Raw genomic sequence first — 22,054 nt, forward strand, 5'->3', positions numbered from 1 at the left:
ACGTACACCCTGAGGTAAAATGGGCAGTATGAGGTCAAAGTAAATTGAAATTGAAGCCACAGTAGCTGGAACTTAATATAGTTTTCAATTGTTCCTAGTGGGTGTATGGGCAGAGAATAGATAGAACGTGTTGGTCGGGAATGATAACAAAAATAAGTGAGAAAGCTCTGTAACCGACGCGAACTACAGCTGAAGCGAGACGACGTAGCGAGTAGCTTCTACTTGTAACCCAGCAACGGGTGTAAATCGGGATTCGACCAATTGGGTTGTTGCAAATTTGCGATTGACATCTATAACAACCAACCACAAGTTCGGAAATGTATCCGCCCCGCCCGTACCGCTATGGATTATGGGACTGTCTCCAGAAACCAAAACAAATCTCCTCGCGCTAACGGTCCCCCCGCACACACACACAGTCACCCAGCGCTCTCCGCCGTGTTCCCCCCTCACTGGAGCCTGAGCATGGAGCACGTACACCTGGCGGAGGAGATGGACGACCTCTACTCCGGATACAACGACCACAACCCGACCTTTGACTCCGAGGTAACCTAGCAACACATAGCAGCTAGCTAACTTGGCTAAGCGTTAAAGTGCTCTTACAGCGGATAGCTAACATGCTAACATGTAAACAATGTTTATGTCCCGTTACAAGGAGCTCGACAACGATGCTGGCTTCCAGCAAGCGGTGAGGACAAGCCACGGGAGAAGACCTCCAGTAAGGAGTGTGTGTGTGTGTGTGTGTGTTAGTGTGTGTGTGTGTGTGTGTGTGTCTGTGTGTGTGTGTGCGTGTGTGTGCGTGTGTGTGTATGATTGTGTGAGTGTGCGAGTGAGTGTGTGTGTGAGAGAGAGAGACAGTGAGTGTGTGTGTTAGACAGTCAGTGAGTGAGTGAGTGTAAGTGTGTGTGTGCGTGTGAGCATGTGAGTGAGTGAATGACCTGTGATAGTGGCCTATCATTATTAGCATGTAAAGGTGTAATATAAACAGTAAATGTGTGTAGCAATAGGAATTGAATGAGAGAACTTAAAACCATCTATTCAAAATAGATTACAGCATGAAAATACAAAGTAAGGATTGAAATGTAAACTCTCTAAATAAAGCAGTGACTCCCTCTCTAATGTAGCGGCACACATCCAGTGTGTGTGCAGGAGAGGATCTGTCTCCTTTGTTCACAGATAAATGTCTCACTTCCATCTGTTTTCCAGATGACTGCTAAATTTCCCAGCACTGCCCTTGGAGTTCGTGCGTTGGCTTCTTCCTTTGGTGTGAGTACTCCACCTGCACCTAGAGCTCTAACTCTTGGTTTATGGTAACTTGCCAGTTTGGTCCTCCAGATGTTTTGTGTCACCAACTTGTATCGGCAACTAAATGACTTTGACTCCCAACTCTTCGTCTCTATCATGGAGGTCCTTTGCCCCCCTCTGGTTGCTACCCTCCTCTTGTACCAACCGTTTGTGGACGACAACACAAAAGTTTGGTTGTGGCATCACCGAGTGGCAGAAACACAAACTGTAGCTTCTCAGCAGCAGGAGTTTGACATTGGGACATTGGGTTTGGCAAATTCAGCAGTGTCAGCACATTGAGATCACAGAATGAAGCCCTAAGGATGTGAACATATTCTGATATTGTTTAATAACCTGGGGATCTTTGGTAAACATCAAATTGAACATGAAAAGGATGTGCAAACTTCTTCAGCAGTTTGTTCTCAGGCTGTTTTGACTTTGATCATGGAGTCCAGCAGCAAAACACAAACGCTGCTAAAGCTCCCAGAGGAGAAGCTTCATGTCTCTGCAGGTGATGTCCACAGACAACGCAGGTACTTGGAAATCCAAACCAGACAGTTGATCAGGCTGCAAAGGAGCCTGCAAAGAGTCAAAACATTGATTTAACACTGAACAGTTTAAGTGAGCGAGGAGAGATTGAGAGAAAGGTGTCACAACAGAGAGGAGGAGGGCGGTGGGTTTACAGAGGAAAGAGCAGGATGGAACAGGAGAGATCAGAGCGTCTGAGTAAGACATCCCACACAAAATCTCAGAAAGGAAAAGATAGCATTTGATTTAATAGAGATTTACAAAGAAAGCATCAAGAAGTGAGGGTTTACAACTTAATTTCATTATGTCAGCATCACTAAACTGATGGAGAAGACCTCCGGTAAGGTTTGTTTGGGCAGAGACATCCACCAGCAGGGGGTGTCTGGAGGAGTGTGTGGGTTTGTCAGCCTGTGTGTCACTTTAAAGACATTGTGCTGAGGCTCAGCTGTCTAATGCTCTGGACCATGAGGACATCATAAGCTCCTCCTCTGTGTTCTGTTGCTCCGCTGCAGGCCCAGCTTCCCCTGGCGTCTTCACTGGGCCGGCCCATGACCGGAGCTGTGCAGGTGAGGAAGACTCCTTGCTTCTTTATGACCACTAAGGTGTGCAGTGGATCATTTAATAGTTAATAAGTAGCATAATGTACTGCACACAACTGGACACTATAAGCTGTATTCCTGTTATGTCTTCTTCCTGTATTGATGAAGGTCGATTATAAAGCGTATCAGTATGATATCGGTGGTCTTGTTTGTGAATGTGGCAGGATGGAACAGCCAGACCAATGACTGCAGTCAGAGCAGCAGGTTACACCTCCTCACTGACCCGAGGTGAGTTCAGGGGGGGGGGGGGGGTCACCCTCAGGGGACCAGCAGCCATGACACTGATCATTTCTCTCCACATGGAGGTCTGTCCACTTCATCAGATGATTGAGGATTCAGGTTTAAACATGAAGTTCTTCTCCCCAAGTTGGTGCAGAACATCTGGGTCAGCGGGTGGGGGATGATTTTACAAGCTACAAGTTGAACATTTGAGTAACATTGTGTTTTTTCAGGCTCGACCTTTGACCCTCTGGGGCAGTCCAAAGGCCCTGCACCTCCACTTGAAGCCAAGAATGAGGACACGTGAGTTTGTCTTCTTGTTCCTGAAAGCCACACAATGATTCAACTCCTTAGTGAGGGGCTACAGATCCATCAGAGTAGATCTGGATGCAGATCCATATCATAGTTTTAAAGTTATTCAATTTGAAAATGTTATTTTTATGCCATAGACTTGATAAGATGTGGCAGCAGAGAGTCAGAACCAAACCAAAACCCTCACTTTCATGGGATCTGAACCTGTACAATCTGGATCTGCTGGTCAGAGACTCGTCTTCAGTGTGTGTGTGTGTGTGTGTGTGTGTGTGTGTGTGCGTGTGCGTGTGCGTGTGCGTGTGTGTGTGTGTGGTCCTACAGGCAGGAGGAGAAGATCAAGATCCTGGAGAAGAAAGTCAACGACCTGATAGAGGAGAGCTGCATGGCCCAAAGCCTGGGAGCACTGCAGCTGGTCAGTCAGTCAGTCTTGTCTGTCACATCCCACCTGTACACATGTTTAGGGTTTTATACACAACAACACAACACAATATGTTACACGTGTTTACAGTGGAGACAGTCAAGACATTCCCCCTTTTTTGGTAAATGTTCATCTCAGGCACCAAATGTTGAGTTTCTCAGTTCTTGAGGGTGTGGCTTCTTTGTTTGTGTGTCTGTGTGTGTAACCTGCGCGTACTTTGCTGCTGCAGGCTCTTGAAAAAGCCAAAGAAGCAGGGAGGAAGGAGCGAGCGCTGGTGAGACAGAGGGACCAGATGGGCAACGCTGACCACATCAATCTAGACCTCTCGTACTCTGTGAGTCAACCTCCTCAGCTGTGCTTCTCCTGGTACCTCCTCAGGGGACAGGATGGTCCGACTCTAAGATCTAACTAAACTCCTGACTTCATGTAGAGGCACAGGGCTCCATAGTGGTCTATTCACATGATTATGGGCCTGGTGAATGACCCGACTGACCCTTTCAACTAGGAGCTGTGTGTGTGTAGGTCCTTCTTCTCACTGCTTGGTGATGAACGACTGAAGATCCGTTTCTTCTCCAGGTTCTGCTCAACCTTGCTAACCAGTATGAGAATAACGACATGCACCCAGAGGCTCTTAACATCTACCAGGTCATTGTGAAGAACAAGCTGTTCAGTAATCCAGGTGAGCAGACCTTCATCACTCCACTGCACAAACAAAAGACTGACTGACCAACTCCGTTATTCTTCTTCTTCTTCATTTTCTCTACAGGTCGGCTGAAAGTCAACATGGCCAACATCTACTTCAAACAGAAGAACTACCCCAAAGCCCTCAAGTTTTACCGAATGGCCATGGACCAGATCTCCGCCCACAAGGAGATGAGGATCAAGATCATGCAGAACATCGGCGCCGTCTTCATCCGTATGGGCCAATACAGCGACGCCATCACCACTTTGGAGCACATCATGAGCGAGAGCCCCAACGTGAAGACGGGCTACAACCTCATCTTGTGCTACTACGCCATCGGGGACAGGGAGGGGATGAAGAAGGCTTTCCAGAAGCTCACCTCAGTCCCTCTGGGAATCAGCGACGAAGACAAGTACATTTCAACTAATGTGAGTCACAGCAATACACACCGTGTGTGTACCCCAGAGATATGTGGGGGGCAGGGCTTCACTCTGGTTTGACTTTGTTCTTCCATCTGTTCCAGGATGACACAGGCGCTAACATGATCGTTGAGGCCATTAAGAACGACCAGCTTCATCAGATGGAGAGAGAGCGGTAACACACACACTCCAAATCTATACAAGGAACAACAACGGATGGAATATTTCTATTTATTTTCTCTTCTGGCTGCTTATCCTGCACAGGAAAGCTTTGGCTGAGAAGTACATCATGACGGCAGCCAAGCTCATCGCGCCGGCCATCGAGACGTCCTTCGCCACTGGATTTGACTGGTTAGATTCTGTTCTAATGCTCTTTTGCGTGCTCATTGGAAAGCTGCGTCATATAAGTCACAACTGGTGTCACATCAGGGATTCCACCTTGACGTCCTGCAGACACTTCACCGGCTGTTTGTTTGCTAATTTACAAGTTCTAAAATTGCTATTTTCCGATTTCCAACACTGCAACAGCACCAGTGTGAGTAAACAACACAGCAGGGACTTTAATTTGAGAGGTGTGGAGTAAATCTTCATGAACGTTCTCCTTGGTGTTGAGCAGGATATGAGCTCCTTCATCTGTTTCAGGTGCGTGGACGAGGTGAAGACTTCGCTCTATGTTGAGTTGGCCAACGATCTAGAGATCAACAAGGCCATCACCTACCTCAGACAGAAAGACTTCAACCAGGTGAGAGGATAGAGCTACATGGTATAGAGCTATAGAGCAACAGAGTATAGAGCTACAGGGTATAGAGCTACAGGGTATAGAGCTACAGAGTATAGAACTACAGGGTATAGAGCTACAGGGTATAGAGCTACAGAGTATAGAGCTACAGGGTATAGAGGTACAGAGCAACAGAGTATAGAGCTACAGGGTATAGAGCTACAGCAACAGGGTATAGAGCTACAGAGTGTAGAGCTACAGGGTATAGAGCTACAGAGTATAGAGCTACATGTATAGAGCTACAGAGCAACAGAGTATAGAGCTACAGGGTATAGAGCTACAGTGTATAGCGCTACAGAGTGTAGAGCTACAGAGTATAGAGCTACAGGGTATAGAGCTACAGAGTATAGAGCTACAGAGTATAGAGCTACAGGGTATAGAGCTACAGCAACAGGGTATAGAGCTACAGAGTGTAGAGCTACAGGGTATAGAGCTACAGGGTATAGAGCTACAGAGTATAGAGCTACAGGGTATAGAGCTACAGCAACAGGGTATAGAGCTACAGAGTGTAGAGCTACAGAGTGTAAAGCTACAGGGTATAGAGCTACAGGGTATAGAGCTACAGAGTATAGAGCTACAGGGTATAGAGCTACAGAGCATAGAGCTAGAAAGCAACAGTATAGAACTACAGGGTATAGAGCTACAGGGCAACAGAGTATAGAGCTACAAGGTATAGAGCTACAGGGTATAGAGCTATAGGGTATAGAGCTATAGAGCAACAGAGCATAGAGCTACGGAGCATAGAGCTACGGAGCATAGAGCTACAGAGTAGAGAGCTACAGAGCATAGAGCTATGGAGCATAGAGCTACGGAGCATAGAGCTCCTGAGTATAGAGCTACAGAGAAGAGAGCTACAGAGCATAGAGCTACAGACTATAGAGCTACAGAGCAGAGAGCTACAGAGTAGAGAGCTACATGTGTGTTATTAAATGGTTAAATGAGTGACATTCCCCCTAAAACACGTTACATGTGTGTATCACACGTGCGTGATGATGATGTTTTATTGTGTATTTGTGTACAGCTGTTGTTTACTTCTAATCCTCCCTCACTCTCTTTCTCTCTCCCTGTCTCTCTCTGTCTCTCTCTCTCTGTCTGTCTGTCTCTCTCTCTCTGTCTCTCTGTCTCTCTGTCTCTCTCTCTCTCTCTCTCTCTCTGTCTCTCTCTCTCCCTCCCTGTCTCTCCCTGTCTCTCTCTGTCTCTCTGTCTCTCTGTCTCTCTCTCTCTCTCTTCCATGCCTCAGGCTAAGGTACAGTATGTCAGGCTTTCATTTCTGTGTCCATGTGCTGTTTGATGCATGAAAGATTTGACACCAGCACGTTACAAAGAATGGCAGTTTCACGGAGAAGGTGGAAAAGCAGTTGTCGGTCACTGAGCAAGGCATTGCTCAAAGGCACTCCAGTATCCCCACTAGCCTGATGAGACTCAGCAGCTCTGCTTCAAACCCATACCTTCTCTGGATAAACAAACATTTACATTCTACAAACTTCACTGCTCCTCTCAGTTCACATGCATGCAGAGTGTCCGGCTGCTGTGGCTGCTGGTTTGTCGTCATGGTAACAGTTAAGGTCTGGCCCCTGAGCCCAGTTTGAAGTATTGGCCCCTTTATCCAAACTTGTATTCAAAACTGAAATTTTTTCAATTTGTCATGTAAGCAGCAGCACTGACTCAGTTTATACAGAGACTCCAGACTACCACACACTCAGACAAGAGGGGGCCGCTCTGTAACTGTTACAGCTTAGTTGTTGCATGTATCCTGCATGTACACAGACTAACACCCATTTAAATGCTAAAGGTTCCATTTAAAAGCATGAGATCAGGTGAGTGAGCTGCTCAGTGTGCAGACCAGCCTCCTGTAGGTTGTGATGCTGTGTCACATGTTGCTTCACCTGCTGCTGATTCTCTTTTATTAGGCTGTAGAAACTCTAAAGACGTTTGAGAAGAAGGACAGCAGAGTGAAGAGTGCTGCAGCCACCAACCTCTCCTTCCTCTACTTCCTGGTAAGACGCAGTCAGCAGTGTTTGGTGTAAATCATTGGTGAAAGGAAACTTTCTTCCTATGGAAGAAGTTTAAATCCAGACCTTCCAGTGAAGGACATCTCTGTATGTTGGTCTCCACACTCCAGCCAATAGCCCGTTTCCCTCTTGCAGGAGAAAGACTACGAGCAGGCAGACCGTTACGCCGACCTCGCCATGAACGCCGACCGCTACAACTCATCAGCGCTCACCAACAAGGGCAACACGGTGTTTGTCAAACGGGATTACGACAAGGCTGCAGAGTTCTATAAGGAGGCCCTCCGGAATGATTCCTCCTGCACTGAAGCAATCTACAACCTGGGTAACATCTGGATATGCAGAAACATGACCTGAAGGATGGGACCTGCATGTGTTCCATTTTCAGCTTAGGGTGGAATCCTGTGGACTCGAGTCAGAGTCCAGCTAATTCTACTAAATAGTGTTTATAAAGAGTAGCATGCTGTAGCTTTAATGTAGAGAAGCTGGTTGATGTTTTGGTTGCTCTTCAAACCTGCCTCAGGTCTGACGTATAAGAAGCTGAAGCGTCTGGAGGATGCTCTGGACTGCTTCCTGAAGCTCCATGCCATTCTGAGGAACAGCGCCCAGGTCATGTTCCAGCTGGCCAGCCTGTATCCTTCTGAGGAAGAGTGCTCTTCTTTCACTTGTGTACACACTCCTGTTGATCCCACGCATGCAGGCACAGGGATTCAAACCTGCGACCCTCCTCTGTTAACAAACCCGCTCCAATGTTGATCCGTGTGTCTGTGTGTGTGTGTCCTTGACGAGCCTCTCAGCTACGAGCTGCTGGAGGACCCCATGCAGGCCATGGAATGGCTGATGCAGCTCCTCAGTGTGACGCCCACAGACCCTCACGCTCTGGCCAAGCTGGGAGAGCTGCACGACACCGAGGGAGACAAGGCACAGGCCTTCCAGCACTACTATGAGGTAATGATGACGAGGAAGACCATGATGAAGGTCTTTGGACAAATACTAGCATGAAATCAAAGATCGTGTGTGTGTGTGTGTGTGTGTGTGTGTGTGTGTGTGTGTGTGTGTGTGTGTGTGTGTGTGTGTGTGTGTGATTGTGTGATTGTGTGATTGTGTGTGTGTGTGTGTGTGTGTGTGTGTGTGTGTGTGTGTAGTCCTTCAGGTACTACCCCTCTAACATGGAGGTGATGGAGTGGCTGGGTGCGTACTATGTAGAGACTCAGTTCTGTGAGAAGGCCATCCATTACTTTGAGCGAGCCACACTCATACAGTGAGTCACAGCCTGATGACATCACATGTTCCGATGTCAGTAATCAGCCTTGGAGGAGGTTTGAGCTGTGAATGACTCGTGGCTCTGTCTGCTCTGTCCGCTCTATCCCTCAGGCCCAACCAGGTGAAGTGGCAGCTGATGGTGGCGAGCTGCTACAGGAGAAGTGGTGAGAGTCTCTCTCTCTCCTTTATGAAGCTGGATTCATCACAGACCTTCTGACTCTTTAACAGGTCATGATTATGACTTTGGTCTTATGTCTTAAAAGGAAACTACCAGAGAGCTCTGGAGACCTACAAAGGGATCCACCGCAAGTTCCCAGAGAACCTGGAATGTAAGGACTTTGGTTTGGAATTATTATTTCATTATGTCAGCATCACTGAACTGATGGAGAAGACACTCAGAGTGTGTGTGTGTGTGTGTGTGTGTGTGTGTGTGTGTGTGTGTGTGTGTGTGTGTGTGTGTGTGTGTGTGTGTGTGTGTGTGTGTGTGTGTGTGTGTGTGTGTGTGTGTGTGTGTGTGTGTGTGTGTGTGTGTGTGTGTGTCCAGGCCTGCGTTTCCTGGTGAGGCTGTGTGCTGACATGGGGCTGAAGGAAGTCCAAGACTACGCCACCAAGCTGAAGAAGGTGGAGAAGATGAAGGAGAAGAAAGAGCAGGTACATATCTAATGGCTCCATTCGCAGCTGAAACACACACACACACACGTGAGCCAAACTGCACGCATGTTTGGACCTCGGACTCAGCTGAGGTCATGGGGATGTGAGCAGAGTTTCCCCCATAATCAGGCAAAGCTGTAACCTAAGTTGATTCTGGCTCTTCCATGGAGACTCATGCAGGCAGCTGTGCTCACACGCACACGCACACGCACACGCTCACGCACACGCACACTCTCACACACACTCACACTCACACTCCTGAATTCCTCCACATGCACCAGCAGATGGACTCCTCTGTTCATTCTGGGCTGAAGCAGTCCACAGACGTAGAGCTTGAGTGTGTGTGGTCCAGAGTGCAGGTGTGATGGTTTCTTCCCTCAGCTTGGCTCCACCTGCAGGACAGCACATCTGTTTGGATCTAGCTGAGCTGCGTCTCGTGTGGTGGATGAGACGCAGCTCAGCTCCGTCCTGCTCCTCTGATCCAGCTGCTGCAGGAGTTGTGGACATCATTAACGCTCTTGAACCAGAAGAAGCCTCTGTGTCGACGGGGCCCCAGGCTGGAGGCATGTGAAGGGTCCCGTGGACCAGGAGGACCAGACTGTGGATCCAGACTTAGAGAGCTGCATGCCTGGGCCTTGTGGAGACAGTGTTTGGAGCCAGGAACACATGGGGAGAGTGACATCCAGCCAAATCACTAACAGCTGCTCTTAAATCAGCCCAGAGACGCTGCTGGACCCGGGCCTGCAGAGACGCTGCTGGACCCGGGCCTGCAGAGACGCTGCTGGACCCGGGCCTGCAGAGACGCTGCTGGACCCGGGCCTGCAGAGACGCTGCTGGACCCGGGCCTGCAGAGACGCTGCTGGACCCGGGCCTGCAGAGCGCCAAGAGAAACGGAGGGACAGAATCATAGAGCCACAGAGACCCCGTGAAGAACAAGTGACACTGAGAAGAGAACCTTCTCTGCTTCTGATCCCTGCCTCTGGTCTTCACGGGTCCATTGGGGGGTCGTGTGATAGAACCAGGACCAGCAGCAGGCCTCTGAAGTGAAGACCACACTGACCACACTTAAAGTCACTCTGTCTCTCTCTCTCTCTCTCTCTGTCTCTCTCTGTCTCTCTCTCTCTCTCTCTCTGTCTCTCTCTCTCTCTCTCTCTCTCTCTCTCTCTCTCTCTCTCTCTCTCTCTCTCTCTCTCTCTTCTCTCTTCTCTCTCTCTCTCTCTCTCTCTCTCTCTCTCTCTCTCTCTGTCTCTGTCTCTCTCTCTCTCTCTCTCTCTCTCTCTCTCTCTCTCTCTCTCTCTCTCTCTCCCTGTCTCTCTCTCTCTCTCTCTCTCTCTCTCTCTCTCTCTCTCTCTCTCTCTCTCTCTCTCTCTCTCTCCCTGTCTCTGTCTCTCTCTCTCCCTGTCTCTCTCTCTCTCTCTCTCCTCCAGAGAGTGAAGTCTGGTCGGGAGGGCAGCAGCAGAGGCTGGAGGGACGGCAGAGAGGGCAGAGAGGGCAGAGAGGGCAGAGAGGGCAGTGCCAGCAGTGGTGAGTCCAGACTTCCTGCGTCAGTATCGGCACAAACCAAAGTATGAATATGACCTTTGACATTTTGAGCTTCACCCTGAGTGTGGGTGGGACTGAGAGCTTGATCCCCTCCCTCTCTCGTTCCCTCTCCTGCCCTCTCACACACACACACACACATATTGTACATATATTGGGATGTTGGGTGTAGCAGACGGGTCCAGAGCCTGGAGGGTCCAGACCCACAGCAGAACACTGCAGCTTTGATCCTGCTGGATGAGACTCTGGAGAGCCAGCTTGTGGAGCGATCAGAGTCCAGATGAAGCAGCCAGTGGTCCAGTCTGCTCTCTGCCTCCTGTTAGTTAAACTCCTGAACTGAAGCAGTGCCAGATGTGAAGCTGGATATGTAGAAACGTTTACTGGAAGCTTCTTAAACCTGCTCCACCATGTCTCCTCCATCAGTCGCCTTCAAGCTCTAAACCTTCTCTTCTCTTCTTCTTCTCCTCTCTTCTTCTTCTCACTTCAGAGGTGGAAATCAAAGCAGGTGAGACGTTTCAGGTTGTCATGGTCACTGGTTTCTCGTTTCCTTCTGTTGTTCTCTCCCAGTTTGACTTTCTCTCCTCGTCTTTGTCTTTCTTCTGCCTTCCTGGTCCGTCTTGGGATCACGTTAAACATCTCCTCTGCTTCCTCTGTGGGCGGGGCCAGTGTCTCACTCTGAGACCAAGCAGCTCAGCCCCCTGGTGGACACAGACAGAGGTACAGTGACGTCATAGCTGCCTGTTTGATACGTAGATGCTGAGGGGAAACCACTTGACTTATTTCAGCCATTTCCTGTTCTCATCTGGATCTAAAACATCTGGAAAGAATCTACAGACTTAAACTAGGAGACAGAATGACACTGACACACACACACACACATTGCTCTCAGTCACAGCAGGAGAGTTACAGTGTTATTGTCCAAACTGCTCCACCTTCACATCAGCCAGGAGCGTCCTGACAGGCAGCTGTGATCCCGGGGGAGGGGGGCTGAGGGCTGAGGGGGGAGGGGGGGTGGGGACGACGACACTGGGACGGCTTCCAGATCTCTGAGGAAAGCTTGAACACACCTGAGTGTTTTCCCCCTTCTCTGCAAAGTGTGTGTGTGTGTGTGAGTTTTCTCACTCAGCTGAACCTGCGTCACAGTGTGGTTATAAAGACTCAAACCTGTGTGGGGGAGAGGGGGGCTCCAAACATCGCAGGTCGCCATGGAGATGAGGAGAAGCTGTATTTTCAGTCCTTTATAACGTCTCAGGCTCAGACTGCTGTGTTACACTGAAGGGTTGAGTCCAGACTTAAAGCAGCGGCTGTAGGGTAGTGGCCTGATGACAGACAGCTTCTCCTCCTCCTCCCCCTCCTCTTCATCATGTGCAGTCTATTGAGGGTTTCATCAAATTCCACAGACAGTGTCTCTGGAGTACTGCAGCTTTAAGCTTATGTAACCAGTTTAGTTTGGACACAATGGAGCTGAAGCTCTCTGTGGAAATACAGACGTGGAAGTTTGGTCGGTCGTTATGGAAAAGTCTTGGAACATTTGGCAGATAAGCACCGACAGTAAATCCTGCTGCAGTGTTTGATTTGCATTCCAGTTTCTGCTCTCACGCTGCAGTTTGACACGATTCAGGAGGATTCAGACACTCGCTCACTTCAGACCAGCCACCCAGCTGAGGGGGACATAAGGGACAGTGAGGGACAGTTAGGGACAGTGAGGGACAGTGAGGGACAGTGAGGGACAGTGAGGAACATGAGGGACAGTGAGGGAAGGTGAGGAACATGAGGGAAGGTGAGGAACATGAGGGACGGTGAGGAACATGAGGGACAGTGAGGGAAGTCGAGGAACATGAGGGACGGTGAGGGACGTTGAGGAACATGAGGGACAGTGAGGGAAGTCGAGGAACATGAGGGACGGTGAGGGACGGTGATATATGGCTCCTCCTTCTCCTTCCTGTTTGTCTTTTCTCCGGCGCTCTCCTTGGTTCCAAGGCTCCCTGGCAGCCAGATGTGGGCTGCTGATGCCTGTCCTTCAGTGCAGTAGACCACCGTGTCAGCCAGCCCGTCTCCACACACACACGCACACACACACTGGGTTTGAATCCTGTGTTGACTTTGCATGTTCCCTCTGTGTAGATTCCCCGCCATCAAATGATGTTAGGTTAATGACGTGTGTGTGTGTGTGTGTGTGTGTGTGTGTGTGTGTGTGTGTGTGTGTGTTTGTGTTTGTGTGCGTGTGTGCGTGTGCGTGTGCGCGCAGACAGCAGCCAGGGCACCAGCATTAAAGGTGAAAGGTTGAGTGCGACACTGAGGTCTCTTCCTGCCTCCAGTGAGCCGTACGAGCCGAGCAGCCAGAAGGACCTGGGTGAGGACGCCACATCCCGTCTCTCTGTCTGTCTGCCTGTCTCTCCGTCTGTCCGTCTCTCTGTCTGTCTGATCATGGAAATCTCCTATTTTGTTGCTCCCTGACGTGTTGTCCTCCTCTTGCTCTGTCTTGTTGCTCCCTGACGTGTTGTCCTCCTCTTGCTCTGTCTTGTTGCTCCCTGACGTGTTGTCCTCCTCTTCCTCTGTCTTGTTGCTCCCTGACGTGTTGTCCTCCTCTTGCTCTGTCTTGTTGCTCCCTGACGTGTTGTCCTCCTCTTCCTCTGTCTTGTTGCTCCCTGACGTGTTGTCCTCCTCTTCCTCCTTCTTGTTGCTCCCTGACGTGTTGTCCTCCTCTTCCTCCTTCTTGTTGCTCCCTGACGTGTTGTCCTCCTCTTGCTCTGTCTTGTTGCTCCCTGACGTGTTGTCCTCCTCTTCCTCCTTCTTGTTGCTCCCTGACGTGTTGTCCTCCTCTTCCTCCTTCTTGTTGCTCCCTGACGTGTTGTCCTCCTCTTCCTCCTTCTTGTTGCTCCCTGACGTGTTGTCCTCCTCTTCCTCCTTCTTGTTGCTCCCTGACGTGTTGTCCTCCTCTTGCTCTGTCTTGTTGCTCCCTGATGTGTTGTCCTCGTCTTCCTCTCTTCCTGCCCGGCGAGACGAATTCGGTGTGTTTGTGTGCAGACGCGTCCTACGTGGACCCTCTAGGACCCCCCACGGAGAGACCAAAGACGGCGGCCAAGAAGCGCGTGGAGGACGACGACTTTGCAGACGAGGAGCTGGGAGACGACCTGCTGCCAGAGTAGCAGGGGGACGTGTGGGACATGTAGAGACATTCTGACCTCCAAGGAGCTCAAAGCCTCCAAACAAACTTCAAACTGTCAAAGCTTCATCAGTTCAGCTCAGACAGATGCAGCTCAAGACTCTATTTATTCTACCTATGGATCATATATGTACAGTTTGATTCTAGTATGATGTCACACAGATAATGAACCTTTACACAATAAATAAACACAAACACATCTGAAGCTGAACTCATTTTACTTCATTTACATCCACTGACTGTTGGTTGGTTTGACTGACACTGTGTGTGTGTGTGAGAGAGAGAGAGAGTGAGTGTGTGAGTGAGAGAGAACATTCCTGGCTGAGCCGTGGGGACATGAGCGAGTCCAGCAGACAGTCAGTCTGCAGCTGCACTCTCACACACGCCCGGTGAGTAACGGCAGCTTCTGCTTACCGGAGAGCTTGTGGAACTTTCCGGAGCTGCGTCGTCCCGTTACCGAGCGCACCGACGCCTTCTTCGGACTTTATGCGCCGACCTCGTCCTGCGTCGGAGGGACGAAACGGTGTGGAACCTGATCACCGTTCAGCAGGTGAACCTCCGGAGGCAGCGACTCCACCGACTGACCGCCGCGTCGAGCCGGAATGTTTCCCTGACATCTCGAATCCACGCGACACGTCTTTGGATTCATTTCCTCTAGTTTGCGTCAGGAGGCGCGTCGGCCCAGCGGACCTAAAGGAAGAGCTCCAGCTGGCAGCGATGACCCGCGTCCTCCAGCTGCTCCCGCTCCTCCTGCTGCTCGGGGCGAGTGCGGAGGCCGCCCGGGTCCGGAAGAAGGTCGCCCGGACCAGACCGTGCCTGGACCTGCCGGAGGAGATCCTGGAGCAGATGTTCGGCCGGCTCTCCGTGGGGGTCCTGAGCGCCTTCCACCACGCGCTGCAGCTGGAGCCGCTGGACAAACTCAACCTGAGCTGCCCGAACCCCCCCAGCAGGAGCAGAGCCCCCGTCAACCTGCTCAGCGTGTCGCCCTGGGCCTACAGGTGAGACACCAGGAGCAACATGTCCTCAACATGTCCTCAGCATGTCCCCCTGTCCCACATGTCCGTCTGAGCAGAGAGGAGCTGGAGATCCAAACCTGAACACCTCAGCAGCCATATAAGCTTCCTCCCTTAAAGTTAAAGTTATAAAAGAGTCCAGCTTGAGAATCCAGTATGAGTCCAGTATGATGGTCCAGTACAGTCCAGTATGATAGTCCAGTATGGTCCAGTATGCGATCCCGTCACTCCAAGCCTGCATGCAGCTCCACATGTATGTAACTGAGTGCTGTTTCCCTGCAGGCTCTCCTACGACCCGGCCCGTTATCCCCGCTACATCCCGGAGGCCTACTGTCTGTGTAAGGGCTGCCTGACCGGGCCGCACGGCCAGGAGAGCCACCAGCACCACAGCTTCCCGGTCTACGCCCCCTCTGTCATCCTGAGGAGGACCGGCTCCTGTATCGGCGGCCGCCATTCCTACGCAGAGATCTACGTGTCCATCCCGGTGGGCTGCACTTGTGTGCCGCTGCTGGAGAAGGACCGCGACGAGCAGAGCGTCAACCAGAGCCTGGAGAGGGGAGCAGGGGAGCCCAAAGCCCCCGCACGCAAGACCGTCTGAGGCCGGAGACTCCGGGCCTCCGAGCCAGCAGGGGGGACCAGGTGGGCTCAGGGTGGACCAGGATGGAGACCCTCATGGACTGGATCTCTTGGACTTCAGTCTCTGAACTTCAGCGGATGTTGACTTTACATTTGGCAAATTCCTTGATTGATTGTTGATATTCCATGAATGGTTAACTCCTCTAGGGGAGAGATGATTGTGACTCACATGGAGCCTCTAGTACAGGGGTGTCACACTCATTTTAGTTCGGGGCCACATTCGGCCCAATTTAGATTCAAGTGGGCCGGATTAGTAAAATCATAGCATAATAACCTATAAATGGATGTAAATGGACAACTTCCCTTTGTTTTAGTGCAAAGAAGTACAGGTTCATATTGCAAATGTACTTTTATTTAACTATCTTTTTACAAAACACATGATGAACAACCTGATTTATTTCCCCCCGTAGAAAAGAATATTTTCGCCCGCCAACACACACACACACACACACACACACACGCACACACGCACACACATTTAGCTTCCAAACTCCAAACTTTGTAATTTATAAAACTGCAACTTATTATTTAACAAAATAAGTAAGGTGACAAATCACCTTTACAGTGTAATTATGAAATGTACAACTGTGTAATACTGTGTAACTTAATTTCTAAATTACGCTATTCTTTGCACAAAAGAACACTTTTTTTTATCAGCACATCTTTTCAGTGACTGGTGTGGGCTTCAACTTTGTGCTGCAGATCTTTTCAAATCGGGGTTGCAGCTGTCAAACTGACCTATATTTTGTGTTTATTGAGGCTCACATAGTTAGGATGTGGCAAAGGAAGGAGTGTGGCCATGGCTCTCCTACCCAGCGGCGGGTAATCGCTCATTCTCCTGCGTTGTTAATAATAATAATTAGTTAAATCCCTCACAACTGGGCTTGTAACGCTAAACTAGCGGCTAGCCAAGCTAACGATGCATCCGATCAGCTGATCAGCGCAAAGTGTGAAGCGGCGCCGATAAAAACAAACAACGGATAAGGATACAAATATATGGAGCACTAATGTTATCTGGACGCTCATTCTCCGGCTGCGATATGAAGAAGTATGGCATCATTCATTTGCCTGAGGCGATACTTATTTGTATCGCTCCTCTTCCCATCGCGCAGCGCAATAGCCTCTCAGAGAATCTATCCTCGGAATATCACCTTCGTTTAGCGCTGATCTAACGCTGATGTGGGTATGCTGCATTTTGATTGCGGAATGCCGTGACTTCGCGGGTGGGTCACAGAATCGCTAGCGTTGTGGGTATGGACAATGTACGTGTAAAAGCTCTTTGCTCTCGCGGGCCGCATAAAATGACTCGGCGGGCCGGATTCGGCCCGTGGGACTTGAGTTTGACACCTGTGCTCTAGTAGGCAGAGCAGAGCAGAGAGCAGCATATCGCAGCAGAAAGCAGAGCAGAAAGCAGAACAGCACACGGAGCGGAGAGCACAGAGCAGCTTCATGTGAGGGTAAACCTGCTCTAGCTTCTGTTGGACCCTTATAGAATATGACATGTATGTTTTTATCTTTTGACTTGAAGTTGTTGCTCCATTAAAGAAAGAAATGTACAAATATAGTTAATATAATAAAATAATTCTTATAATGATCTTCTTGATTCAGTAAAGTTATAGAAAACAACCAAAGCGCCCACCTGTGGCCTGCCTCCTCCTCTTCCTCCTTGTCCCCCACCCTCCTCCTCCTCTTTAAGCCACACACACACACACACACACACACACACACACAGAGTCCAGACCCCTGTTGTCCCGTGTGCACATTAAGACTGGTGGTCTCCGATCAGATCAATAATGGAGTCCACATATCTTCACTAACCTAAACTATCCAAGAATTGATTTCTCTTTCAGCTGTTTGGTTGAACTTTCTGGACCCCTTGAAGGTCCCCTAGTTATGGTTGAACCCTCTGGACCTCTTGAAGTTCCCCTGGTTCTGGTTGAACCATCTGGACCCCCTTGAAGGCCCCCTGGTTCTGGATGAACATGTTTAACACCGAGGCTTCATGTTGCATTCATTGTTTTATTCATGTACAATATCCAGACATATTTCATTTACACAGAGCTGGAAATGCTTCAGGTTAGGGTTAGGAGACGATGGAAGAACCCTGAATACTTCAGCCAAACATCGGAGACACTTCCTGCCTTGTGGCGCCCCTGTCTGCACCACCACACTGCACCTGCACAGACAGGAAGTCTGGAGTCCTGCCTGTGACCCACAGTGTCCATGGCTGCACTTAGGTTTGTGTTCAAATCCTGTCCTCTGTCCACCAGGTTGCTCCTCAGCCAGACAGCAAGCAGGACGGATAGTTGACGAAACAGCGGAAGTTGTTGGCCAGGTTCCTGTTGTGTTGGGGCAGGAAGCCGCACATCTCAACACCCAGAAGCTCTTTGGCGTGAGGCTCCATGATGGCTCCTGCAAGACAACCACAAGATTACACACACAGTGAAGGAGGACCTGTCCCCGTCTCTCAGCGGACTCACATCCTCACCTGTGCACAGCAGGACTTTGCTCTTGCTCAGGTACTTGATGGTCTGGGCGACTTTGCTCAGACATTCCTCAGACAGGTACGGCGGGTCAGCCAGGACGATATCAAAGCTCTGAGGAGCCACGTGGTCCGGCAGCCGCAGCGGCTCGTTGTAGTCGTAGAAGACGAAGTCCTGGCCGTAAGCGGCAAAGCGGCGATCGTACTCCAGCACCATGGCGGACACACGGTCTGAGCCGTCCACCACGCCCTGCTTCAGTTTCTGGTACACGCTGGGCGCGCTCACACAAGCTATCCTGCCAGCAGAGGGACGCGGCTTAATCTGGTCTCTAGCGTCACCCTTAGGCCACACTTGACAGATGTTACAAACGAAAAATGTGTGTGTGTGTGTTACCTTCCTCCCTCCCCTGCTTCATGTATGAGCTCCTCAGCTAACCGTGTTGCCGTTTCGTCATTGTACCAGAACTGACTCATCCCCTGGTGGAAACACACACACACAGTAAGAGCATGCACCTGCTGTATGTACAGCTGAAGTGTGTGTGTCCAGCAGCTCACCCAGTCCTCCTCCATGGCTCCCAGACTGAACGGGTCCCGCTGCTCTGATGCTTCAGCTGTCTCTCTGTGGAACTCCTGCAGAGCGGCCAGAGCGTGAGCCGACAGCACGGGGGGGCTGTGCTCATCGTCACTGTCACTCATGGCTGAGAGAGGGGAGGAGGAGAGGTTAGGACCCGAGGGAAGGAAACATCAGGTCAAGGAAACGGAATTCAATGTTTCAGAGTTTAGTTTGTTTGTGTTTCTGTACAAAGAGGAGGGCGTGTTTCTGACTGCAGCAGTCATAGTTCATAGCTCCGCCCCCTCGTGCGGATCATGATTTGAATCAAAGCATCGCCGCGATAATGTGACGATGTTTTGATTCAAATCATGATCCGCACCAGCTCAATCCAACCGGATATGAGCCGCTCGTGACTCCACAGGGGAACGGCTGATCGATCTGAGCAGATCATACTAATCGAATTCAGTATCCGAGTCTGAAAAGACGAACGTGTTGAGTCAAGTAAGCATTTAAGTATTAAAGTGTCAAAGTATTAAAGTGTCCGGCTCGAACCATCGTGTTTCCTCTTAGCCTCAGTCTGAATGTTCGTATTTATGTTTCCACAAAAGAAACCGCAACAATGGATGATGACTTCACCACCTGCTTCCTCACACCGCCCCTCGGGTTCTCCTCCTGTCAGATGTTTGAGGTCCCGAACCAAACAAACCCAAAAACGAGGAAGCGTCCACCAGAACAGAAAGTAACTAGGCGCTCACGTAAGTAGGACAGGAAAGCAGCCGCGTGTCAGAGTACGGGTGGCACAGAGGGACAAACCGTCTGCTTACGAGAACAGGAGGAGGAGGAGAGACACCGCGACGCCACTAGGAGGCAGCAGAACACCGAGGACACGGCGCCATGGTAACCAATGTGACCGTTACACCGGCGCTCAGGGACATGACGGAGTAAACATGAGTGAGGTCATTTATGATGAGGTCAACTGAGATACATACATGTACAGCTGTCAGGAACACGTCCTGTACATGTATGAGGTCATGATATGAATCAGCTGATCATGTGATCATCACAGAGCAGAGGAGCTGAATCAGCAAATACCAACACAGAGCATCCGAGCCACTGTGAAAGAGACACACACACACACACACACACACACACACTAGACTCCACGTCTCCACTTTTTCCTCGAGGCGCTCCCTGCTGATGGATGTCTCCGTCCAAAGCCTCTACAAACGCTGACAATCTAGTGTCTGCCGTGTGTAGAGGCTTTATCAGAATCAGAATCAGAATCGCTTTAATCGCCAGTTAAGTTAACACTTAAGAGGAATTTGCTCTGGTCCTTGGTGCGTACAAATAGAGACAACACGAAACAACATTTAAAACAACAACATATAAGACAACATATAAGAACAGCAGCTCGGAATTAAATTAAAAAACACACTAAATGAAATAAATTAGCTAAATGAGTGTTAAAAAAGGTGCAGGGGTTTTTTGTGATAAATTAACTAAATTAACTAAATTGAATACTGTAAGTAAAATAAAGTGAACGTGCAGGGGTTTGTTCTGAGGTCAGTGGAAGACCCGGGCCTTATTGATAAGGCCCACTGCAGAGGGGAAGAAGCTGGATTTGTGGCGTGAGGTTTTGGTCCTGATGGACCTCAGCCTCCTGCCAGAGGGGAAGGGTTATAAACAGTTTGTGTCCAGGGTGGGAGGGGTCGGCCAGAATCTTGCCTGCCCGCTTCAGGGTCCGGGAGGCGTACAGGTCCTGGAGGGAGGGCAGGTATCATACGCTGTGCGGAGAAGGTGATATAGATTTGTTGTGAGCTTTGACTGACAATGTGACAACTCTGTCTACATGTTAACTGAGTCCAACCAGCCGGCAGGAGCAGATTTTCCAAAATTGTTCCAAAGCTCGTCTACATCCCAAAACACAACACCTTTGGCCGAGCTCAGACGAATCGTCAATTTCAAAACAATCGTCAGCCACTGAGGAGAGGAAGAGGAAGGCAGCAGTCACATGGCTGAGGACAGAGGACAGGAGGCTCAGACTCTTGTTTCCATGTGGAGCTGCTGGCACAGACGTCTCTGTTCTTCTTCTCTGGTCTGACCAGAATTACTCCTGTCTGACTTTGTTTTCCTGCCGCTGTAGTCCAGTCACACACTTCCTGTCTGTAGACAATAGTGTTTCCCACTGCCAACGCCAAACAAACCCAAGCCAGACTCTCATTAACCTCAAATAAACAACATGGCATCAGCAGTAAACTCACAGAAACCCAAACATGAATGATTCAGTTAGTTTAATATGTTTACCTGTCGTTCATTGCAGTGATTGCTTCTGATGTTCTTCCGTAGGTTTGGTCCCTCTTCTTCTGCACACTTCAGACCTACAGACACCATTCACACATCAAAGTGCTCAGAGTGTTCAGGACATTATCGCTTTGACTTTATGTTTAAATCTTTGATATTTTCTGGTATATTCAGCAGTTTTCAGCTTTAAAAGCTCCATTAACACCTCACACCTATTCTGATGCCTTCAGGCCCCTCCAGCTTCAGACTTACAGGCAAAGAGAACATTCAAACATTTCAGACTTTCTTTGAGCCATTCAGCATTTTCAAATATTTCATGTTTTTGTCAGACATCTCAAGTTTAAAATACCTCAGATTATAAAGATTTTCCAGCCTTCATGTGCGTGTGCGTGTGCGTGTGCGTGTGTCTTGTGTCCTGTCCTGTTAGAGTGGAGGCAGGTTGAAGCCGAGTTGAGCTCTGCACTCCAAGATCAGAAAGGATGACAGAATGAGAAAAATTACTTATACTGGTCTCAGTTGAATCACTTCATGAATCTCTGCTGTATAGAGACTCTGCAGCCTGAGAGGTCAGAGTTCACAGGACGCTGGAGTACAAACCAGCGACTCCGCCAGGAATCGAACCTGGTACTTCCATCAGGCTGATGGTTGTGTTACCACAGGAGTTTGTGAGGTTGCTACAGCGCCCTGCAGTGGAGACATGAGGCATGACGGGCTGCGAGGAAAAAAGCTTCACCTTCAGACTGCTGGAGTAAAGCTGAGTGACAGATACTAAACAGGCTGAGTCCATGTTAAAGATGAAAACCAGACATTTCAGTACAAACCAAGTGCTGCAACATGAAGTCACAGACCAGAGCCTCGTTAGCCAGATCGTCTCTAGCTGAGTCCAGACAGGTTACAGCTTCATCAGGCTCAGCCAGCAGAGCTACCAGGCCTCAGAAGCGGCATCCTGTCTGGATTCACCCAGACTGGGCCCGTTTCCATGGCGAGGACTAGGGGTTGGATTTCTGGGAGGCACCTACAGTGCTGTGAAGTATTTGCCAAAAAATAATAAAATGCTGGAACGCTCAAATGCTTATTCGATCATTTCTGCTAGATTTGCCCTCAAACTGAACATATTCCTTTATAATGATGCGTTCACTCAGAAGAGGACATCTGCTCATTTAATCCACATTTCACCAGCGTTGATTTGACTGGGCCATTGACAC

The 22,054-nt window shown here is 49.6% G+C and overlaps 3 protein-coding genes across 5 annotated transcripts; 2 read left to right on the forward strand and 1 right to left on the reverse strand.

Annotated features, from left to right (window-relative positions):
- The first annotated feature begins 363 nt into the window (after positions 1 to 363).
- On the forward strand, positions 364 to 14,052 carry ift88 (intraflagellar transport 88 homolog). The gene is made up of 24 exons (XM_076137837.1): positions 364 to 543; positions 653 to 715; positions 1,204 to 1,263; positions 2,322 to 2,375; positions 2,573 to 2,636; positions 2,861 to 2,930; positions 3,261 to 3,351; positions 3,587 to 3,691; positions 3,934 to 4,036; positions 4,124 to 4,467; positions 4,563 to 4,633; positions 4,723 to 4,809; positions 5,101 to 5,200; positions 7,147 to 7,233; positions 7,384 to 7,570; positions 7,769 to 7,877; positions 8,043 to 8,193; positions 8,391 to 8,506; positions 8,620 to 8,672; positions 8,772 to 8,837; positions 9,053 to 9,159; positions 10,587 to 10,683; positions 12,947 to 13,051; positions 13,726 to 14,052. Exons 1-24 carry the CDS (start codon positions 463 to 465, stop codon positions 13,845 to 13,847), a joined length of 2,493 nt encoding a protein of 830 aa, XP_075993952.1. The 5' UTR covers positions 364 to 462; the 3' UTR covers positions 13,848 to 14,052.
- A 149-nt stretch (positions 14,053 to 14,201) lies between these two features.
- Positions 14,202 to 17,064, forward strand: il17d (interleukin 17d). Its single transcript, XM_076137836.1, has 2 exons — positions 14,202 to 14,862; positions 15,160 to 17,064. Exons 1-2 carry the CDS (start codon positions 14,351 to 14,353, stop codon positions 15,473 to 15,475), a joined length of 828 nt encoding a protein of 275 aa, XP_075993951.1. The 5' UTR covers positions 14,202 to 14,350; the 3' UTR covers positions 15,476 to 17,064.
- Positions 17,065 to 17,523: 459 nt separating this feature from the next.
- Positions 17,524 to 19,386, reverse strand: eef1akmt1 (EEF1A lysine methyltransferase 1). Of its 3 annotated transcripts, none has more exons than XM_076137862.1 (5): positions 19,304 to 19,386; positions 18,551 to 18,693; positions 18,390 to 18,472; positions 18,002 to 18,291; positions 17,524 to 17,925 (listed from the first exon to the last, which is right to left on the reverse strand). In XM_076137862.1, exons 2-5 carry the CDS (start codon positions 18,689 to 18,691, stop codon positions 17,792 to 17,794), a joined length of 648 nt encoding a protein of 215 aa, XP_075993977.1. In that variant the 5' UTR covers positions 18,692 to 18,693; positions 19,304 to 19,386; the 3' UTR covers positions 17,524 to 17,791. The 3 variants fall into 3 exon arrangements, with proteins under 3 accessions (XP_075993977.1, XP_075993975.1, XP_075993976.1); XM_076137860.1 differs by having other exon boundaries at positions 19,188 to 19,338; XM_076137861.1 differs by having other exon boundaries at positions 19,101 to 19,334.
- Between the last annotated feature and the right edge of the window lie 2,668 nt (positions 19,387 to 22,054).

This window comes from Genypterus blacodes, unplaced genomic scaffold (assembly GCF_046128005.1).
Source record: "Genypterus blacodes isolate CSIRO-AG114 ecotype Tasmania unplaced genomic scaffold, CSIRO-AGI_Gbla_v1 ptg000337l_1, whole genome shotgun sequence".
Taxonomy (NCBI): domain Eukaryota; kingdom Metazoa; phylum Chordata; class Actinopteri; order Ophidiiformes; family Ophidiidae; genus Genypterus; species Genypterus blacodes.